This window comes from Tamandua tetradactyla, chromosome 2, assembly GCF_023851605.1.
Source record: "Tamandua tetradactyla isolate mTamTet1 chromosome 2, mTamTet1.pri, whole genome shotgun sequence".
Lineage (NCBI taxonomy): Eukaryota > Metazoa > Chordata > Mammalia > Pilosa > Myrmecophagidae > Tamandua > Tamandua tetradactyla.
In genome coordinates this window covers 34,945,566-34,953,727 of record NC_135328.1, presented here as the reverse complement: position 1 = coordinate 34,953,727, position 8,162 = coordinate 34,945,566, and the positions used below count along the sequence as shown (strand labels likewise).

The 8,162-nt window shown below is 35.9% G+C and overlaps 1 protein-coding gene across 8 annotated transcripts in view; it reads left to right on the top strand.

Annotated features, from left to right (window-relative positions):
- The window catches only part of MRRF (mitochondrial ribosome recycling factor), an 81,003-nt gene that overhangs the window by 1,556 nt on the left and 71,285 nt on the right, over positions 1-8,162 (top strand). For 6 of the 8 annotated variants that reach the window (XM_077142890.1, XM_077142878.1, XM_077142924.1 and 3 more), the window contains one exon: positions 4,814-5,019. In XM_077142890.1, coding sequence (XP_076999005.1) covers positions 4,839-5,019 — 181 coding nt within the window. In that variant the 5' untranslated portion in view covers positions 4,814-4,838. Of the gene's footprint in view, positions 1-2,489; positions 2,559-4,813; positions 5,020-8,162 lie in introns of all 8 variants that reach the window. The other 2 variants (XM_077142898.1, XM_077142906.1) reach the window with 1 other exon arrangement.

Genomic DNA, 8,162 nt, shown 5'->3' with positions numbered 1-8,162 from the left:
TAGCCATAGACCAGTCCTATAGTACTTACAGAGTTTTAGAGAGAACTAGGCAATAATCAAATAATTACAAATATTAACGGACTGTTAAAGTAAGTGCTATGAGTGATTATAGGGTGCTATGAAAATTGACTGCAGGAGACTTGACCTAATTGGGGTAGAGGAGGTGATCAAGGAAGGCTTCCACTGAGAAAGTGATGGTTAGCCTGAAACTGAAAAGAAAGTAGAAATCATTCAGGCAGATTCAGTAGCAGGTTTGAAGACTGGAGTGGAGAAATATTTGAGGAAATGAAAGATCAGTTTGCTTATTTTGTAAATTGTAGGTGGTAATCACTACTCTGGTTATTGTGAGAATCAAATGAAATAATAGATCTGAAAATATTTTATGCACTATAAAGGCCTGCATGTGTGCCCTACATGTTTATAACAATGTACATATAAGCTAAAATATAGCTGGATTGGGAAGGGTTGCTGGGACAGTGGATAAGCCAGAACATTGTGTTGATTGTCTAGTTCTTAACAAAATCAAAAGGTACCTTCTGGGAAGAACAGGGAAATTCAAGTTTTGAGACCCTAAACTTTGAAAAAAGAATGTGTGCTTCAAGTAATTTTTAAAAATATTTAAACTGTGAATAATTATATTATAGCCGCTGTTTATCATGCACCTATTGTATGCCAGGCATTGTACTGAGTGTTTTATATATACAGTGTAGTATAGTATAGTGGTTATGAGTACAGACTCTGGATCTAGACTACTTGAATTCAAAATCTGGGATATTTTTGCCTCTCTGCCTCTGTTTCCTCATCTGTAAAATGTGCATAATAATAGTACTTAGGGTTATTTTGAGGCTCAAAGAGTTAATATACGTAAAGCATTTAGGGTAGTTTTGGGCACATAGTTAACACTCTGTGTTAGCTTTTATTATTATTATTGCTATTATCTTTTAAACGAGTTGTTAACATCATGATGATAAAGTAGAAACTGTATTCAGAGAGATTAAATGACCTATTCAAATTTACACAGCTAATAAGTTGGGGAGCTGAAATTCAAGTTCAGTATTGCTTCCGAAGCCTGGGTGCTTTCTGCTGAATTCTTATTGTTTTTTCCTTCTATTTCTCTCTCTCTTTTTTTTTTTTACATGGGCAGGCACCGGGACCTTCTTTTTTTAATTGTGAAAAATAGCATATATACAAAAAAGCAGTACATTTCAAAGCATACTGCTACAATTAGTTATAGAACAGATTTCAGAGTTTGGCATGGGTTACAGTTCCACAATTGTAGGTTTTTCGTCCTAGCTGCTCCAAGACACACTGGAGACTAAAAGAAATATCGATATAATGATTCAGCAATCATACTAATTTGTTAAATCCTATCTTCTCATATCTCTGCCTTCTCCTTTGATCTTTCTCCCAATCTTTAGGGGTATTTGGGCCATGCACATTCTAATTTTTTCATATTGGAAAGGGCTGTTGATAATATGGGATAAGGGAGTGTAACTTTTAGGACTTCTCTGGTCTAGGAACCCATCTGGAGGTTGTAGGTTTCTGAAAAGTGATCTTAGTACATGGAATCTTTGTAGATCTCAGATAAAGTCCCAGGTGTTCTTTCAGATTGGCAGGAATGGTTTTGGTTGAGGTTTGGCAAACCATGATAAATAGTAATATCCAGCTGAAGTTTATGAAAGAGTAGCCTCCAGAATAGCCTCTTGACTCTATTTGAACTCTCTCAGCCACTGATACCTTATTTGTTACACTTCTTTTCCCCTTTTTGGTCAGGAAGGCATTGTTGATCCTACGGTACCAGGGCCAGGCTCATCCCAGGGAGTCATATCCCACGTTGTCAGAGAGACTTTACTTCTGGTTGTCATGTCCCGTGTAGTGGGGAGGGTAATGATTTTACTTGCAGAGCTGGGCTTAGAGAGAAAAAGAGGCCACATCTTAGTAGCAAAAGAAATCCTCTGGAAGTAACTCTTAGGCATAACCATAGGTAGACTTAGCTTCTCTACTACATAAATAAGTTTCACAAGAGCAAGCCTCGAAATCAAGGGATTGGGCTATTGACTTGGGAGTCCCTAATACAGTATCAGGGATTTCTCTGGTGGCAGAGTTTAATAGTTCCATATTTTTTCTCTAGTCCCTTCAGGGACTTTGCCAATAGTTATAAATTATCTGCTCAGCATACTCTAGGATATATCCAGGCATTATATTAAACTATACAGAATTACAAGCCCTCATTCTCATTCTGGGCTCCATATGTTTGGGTTGTTTAAATAATCTCTCTAGTCAGGTTGAGTTAGATCTTGTGCTACAGGAAATTTAGGTTTTGGACAAAGTAAACTGTTCTTCTTTTGATCTCATAGAGTAGGTGAATTTCTAAAATACAGACATTCTTCTCCTTACTCCTGTGTTCTGATTTACCTTAGTCTTGACCCACTTGGCTTTGCTCTTATCTCCAATTAAAGCCTGATTTCTTTTTTCATTTTCTTTAACAGTTGTTGTATGTGGCAATACTGACTAACAGAGCTGCAGAACTCCTACTCTGAGACTTAGGTGTCACACAGGCACCCAAAGTTCCAGGGAAATACAAGGTTATACAACTATAGTACAGCCTCTCAGTCTGCTGAATTCTTATATGATTAATCTGGTTGGATAATAGTTAGGCATCCATATCAGGTTTTTTTCTCAACTTTAATTCATCTGTGCAGAACTGAGTGTTAATGTTCATGTCCTTAAGGCCAAAGGCTCAGGGAATTGCTTTTATTGGACTTTAACTTCAAAATTTCCTGACTTCTGTGCAATTAAAATCTATGCCTTCAGCATATCAGTAATGTGGTTTATTTATAGAGTTGTCTTCCGTTTCACATGTACTGGGTCTGCTTTTGGGTGCCATGTTTTCTGTCAAAGGTTGTTTATTTCTAACCCATTTTGATTTCCTGTTGCTTTGTGGATTCATAATTATGACCTGCAACAGAAACACCAGGAAATCTGTCTTAAATGGAGTAGCCAGATTGAAATTAATTAAAAAAAACAAAAAAGCACACACATATTATTATACAGCCGTATTTGGATGTCACTGTGGGCTAGCCATTGGCCATATTAGGCAAAACAATAGAAGTAGAAACCTCATTCAGAGCCAAACTTTTGTGAATAGTTCTGCCAAAATAGGGCAGGGCTATTAGTTCCATGCCCTTAGATTATGACTTAATCTTTCTGAGTCTTAGTTGCTACATTTGTAAAATGGAGATTGTTATGTTTTCTTTGTGACGTTATTGAGAGGATTAATGTTAAATGAATATGAGTAAATCAAGCAGTCGTGCCTGATCTCAATAAATTGTAGCTGTTGATAATAATAAAGAAGTTTTGAAAAATTGTCTTTCATTTTTATCTAGATCTGTTTTTTATTGACTTTATACACTGAATACTGACATTGAACATCTAATAAAGATTCCATCAGAAAAAATTATTTGTAATTGCGCTACTGTATTCAAAGCATTATGCTACGTGTTTCACATACATCCAGTATTTCATTTTATTTTAAGGTTAGGGTTATTCTTATAATTTTGTGGATGAGAAGTGTGGTGCCCAGAGAAGGGTGAATTGGCCAAAGCTGAAATTTGCATTCAGGTCTTTACTGACTCTAGGCTACCTTACATATGAAGAATGACAAACTATTTTTATTAAATTGTGTCTGACCCTGGCACGAACATCTTTGAAAGGAAAAGTGATAGCTATCAAAGGTATCATTTTGGGAGTTCCTGCTATCTGTCAGAAACCTAGCCAAGTGTTTTATGTGCATAACCTCATTTATTTCTTACAACCCTAAGAAATAAGTATTATTATCCCCATTTTACAGTTAAGGAAATCGAGGTGCAAAGAGGTTCAGTGATGGAGTTGAGATTGGATTCCAAGTCTTCCTGCCTGCAAAGCCCATGATCTTAATCACTCCATTATACTGCATCAGAATTTTAGAATGGGAATTCTTTTTTAATTAGATATGGGACTGATTTTCAAAGATAGTCATCTCCAAATATTTGATGCTAATGGTTTTTAATTTTTATTTCAGCAATAGCCAGATTCCTGGCAGAAGCTATCAATGCCACATTTGTTGTTTAGCTAAGACTGTGGTCTATCCAAGAGGTAGCTGTAGGCTATAGCATCTCTCCATAGTAAAAGACCACAGAAATGTAATGTGTAACTTTTGTCAACGCAGATGAGGGTGGCATTTTCCATTGCTTTAGTTCTTTAACATGGAAGACCTTAAACCATAGCCATGCTTTAGACTCACATTAAAGTAAAGTGCATTCTAATTGGTAATCAATGCATAAAGAACCAAAGAAAATTTTAATTAAATGCTGTCGTGTGAATTTTCCAGTCATTTAATGCCTGTAGAAATGACTTTCTTATTTAAAGCCTCTCCAGTGCTCTGCACTCCCTCTTTATAACATAGCCTTCTTAAGATTTTGTGCCTTTTTTCATAAAAGGGTTTAATTAGCATCACTAAGGTTTAGGCTATTGCAGTATTTGCTTAACTCAGCTCCTTGTATACTAAGGGGCATTTTGGTGCAGTGGAAAAAATATGGGCTTTGGAATCCTATAGGCCATGTTGCATAAATCTTGAGTCTTGGTTTCTTCAGTCCATAAAATGGGACTAATGATTTTTCCTTGTAAGACTATTGGGACAATTAGGATTAATGTATTTAAATTACCTAGCATAAAGCTTAGTTTTAGTAGTTGATTATTGATAGCTATTATTTTCTGAAGCTGTAGTAGAAGCTCTTTTACTTGGATTTCTCTTTTTGTCTTTTTCTTCTTGCAGGTGTTCACAAAGATTGACTTCAGTCATGGCTTTGGGATTAAGATGCTTCTTGGCCCACCCTGCCTTTTGCAACTCCCTTGTAGCCTTAACCAGACCTGTTTCAGAAGTTACACTGAAGATACTGAGAGAAAGACAAAATGACCATAGACAATACATGGCTTATCCAGCTTTACCAGTCCGCCATTTTGTTACCAAGAAAGCCAAAGGTAGAGACATAAGACCTTCTCTTTATCTCCATCCCTTTCTTATATTTAACCTTGAATTATAATAGTTGGAAGGGATCTAAGGGATGTGCTGAATTTCTCCCTTTGCCCACATGAGGAAATGATACCTCATATAGATAGTTCAGTTGATTAGCTCTGAAGGGCACTGTGGCATTAAAACTTATGCTCTGTTTTCCCATTACTATACTACCTCTTTATTTGCTTTCTTTCTGACTCAGAAAATGCCTAATTTCTTTCCTTTAGTAAATTAGAACAATTTTAGAATTAGAGGTAAAAATGCTAAGCATGCTAGAATGCTTGATGGCAGGTATCAGTACATGTTCTCTTAGATAGGAGGACCTATCCTAGGAGTAAAATTAAAACCAGGATCTTATTGGGTGATGGGACAACTAGAGCTGTGGATTTAGATGGATGGTCTTAATGGCTTGTGTCATCTAAGAATAAGGCTTTGTTGTATTGCAGATCTCAAATGTTAGTTCCTCAGGGCAGCCTTTCCTGACCTTTTAGACTATATCACATACCCTGTTATATGCACTTGTGCAGACTATATTTTACCTTTGATGTACTTAGCACAGCACTAATTAATTAATTAGTGGTTATTTGTAAGGTTGTTGTTTGTTCTCTGTCTTCTCTGCTGGACCTTAGGAAGATAAGGTCTATGTCTTTCTTATTTAGCACCTAACACAGGGCCTGACAAACAGTATGAATTTTAAAAATTTTGTTGAATGAATGAATGAGTGACAGAAAATTGTCAAGCAGATCAGCTATTTGAAGTTTTAGCTCAGGGAGTCCACTCCCAAGGATGATGCTAGAAATATGCTGCTGAATATTTTTTCTACTGAGTCTCCTTTACTCATGCCGAGCAGACTTTCCCCTTTCTGTTAATAGGAAAATTAATGAATTGCCAAAAGAGCTGTGATGCTTAGAAGACTTCTATTATATTAATAGCAATAATAGAATAGCATTTGAATTGTATGTCACATTATACTTTTTTTTTGTATGTTGTGTGGCAGGGTCACATTTCATTATTTTTTCATATGAGTATCCCGTTATTACAGCATCATTTGTTGAATTTTTGTTTATTTGTTTGTTTTGCTTTTTTGTTTTTTGGGAAGTACATGGACTGGGAATCGAACCTGGGTCTCTGGCATTGCAGGTGAGAATTCTACCACTGAACTACCCTTACACACCTTTTATTTTTAAGAAACTGTTCACATACATTTACTAATTTGATACTTACAATTATCCATTAAAGGAATTATAGTTATCCAGTGAAGAAATCCTTATAATTATCTAGTAAAAAATAGACTTCACCGTTTTTCAGATGAGGAAACAGGTACATTTGTAAGAAATTTGTCTGTGATCATGTCTATCTGGTTAGTGGTGAACTGGAAGCCTGGGCCTCCTGATATGAGCAGTTAATGCTACAGTTGTGTAAGCAACTTCTTTACATATTTTATTGGTTACTCAGTTTTTCTCATTTTTGATTGCCTCTCAAAAGAATCCTAGAAGAGGGGGTGCAAGGGTAGTTCAGTGGTAGAATTTTTATCTGCCGTGCGAAAGACCTGGGTTTGATTTCTGGCCCATGCCCTTCCTCCCCCCACAAAAAATTCAACAAATGATGCTGCAATAACAGGATAGTCACATGGAAAAAGAATGAAATGGGATCCTCACCATATAGCATACCAAAAAAAAAGAGTCCTAGCAGAAAACATTGGAAAGCATCTTTAGGACCTTGTGTTAGGCAAGGGTTCTTTAGACTTTACACCCAAAGCTCAAGCAACAAAAGAAAAAAATAGATAAATGGGACTTCATCAAAATTAAAAACTTTTATGCCTCAAAAGATTTTATCATGAAAGTAAAAAAGACTACCTACTCAGTGGGAAAAAATACTTGAAAAACACATTTCCGATAAGCATCTTATATGCAGAACATATGAAGAAATCCGACCACTCAAAAACAAAAAAGGCAGACTACGCATTTAAAAAATGGACAGAAGTTTTAAATAGACATTTCTCCAAAGAAGATATACAAATGGCCAAAAAGCATATGAAAAGATGTGTAGTGTCTTTAGCTATTAGGGAAATGCAAATCAAACTACAGTGAGGTATCATTTTACAACTATTAGAATGGCTATGTTAAAAAAAAAAGCAAAATTACAGGATTTGGAGAGGACACAGAGAAATAGGAACACTCATTCATCATTGGTGGAAATGTAAAATGTTGACACCACCATGGAAGACAGTTTGGCAGTTCATGAGAAAGTTACGTATAGAATTACCATGTGACCCAGCAATCGCACTTCTAGGTTTATACCCAAAAGAATTGAAAGCAGTGTGAACAAATATTTTCACACTGATGTTCATAGTGGCATTATCCACAATTGCCAAAATTTGGAAGCAACACCAGTGTCCATCAACAGATAAATGGATAAGCAAAATGTAGTATATACAATGCAATGGAATATTATTTACCTGTGAAAAGAAATGACATTCTGATACATGTGACAACATGGATGAGCCTTGAAGACATCATGTTGAATGGAATAAGCCAGTCTCAAAAGGACAAATATTGTATGAGCTCACTGAAATGGAATAAATAGAATAAGCAAGCTGATAGAGTCAGAATTTAAAATATAAGTTATCAGGGTTGGGGTGGGAGTAGGGAGTGGGGAATTAATACTTAAATTGTATGGTTTCTATTTGGGTTGATTATAAAGTTTTTTTGTTTTTAAATGTTTTTTTGCTGTTAAATGTAACATGTACAAAAAGTAAAAATAATTTTAAGAAGGGGGCAGTAATTATCAGAGTGTATTTTAAAAGTAGTTACAGATTTCAAAGTTTGGTATGGGTTACCTACAACTTTAGGTTTTGCTCCCAAACTCGTTGCTCCCAAACACCAGAGGCCAGAAGAAACAGTGATTCAGCAGTCATACTTGTCTGTTATATTCTGTCTTCTCTATTACAATTCCTCCTTCTCCTTTGATCCTGTTCTCAATCTGTAGGGGTCTTTGGGGGTATTCCCATTCTAACTTTTACATGTTGAAAAGGGGTGTTGACAATATAGGATTGGTGGATGGAATTAGTTGATATTTTTTGAGAGCCTGGCCCCTTTGAGTTTCAAAA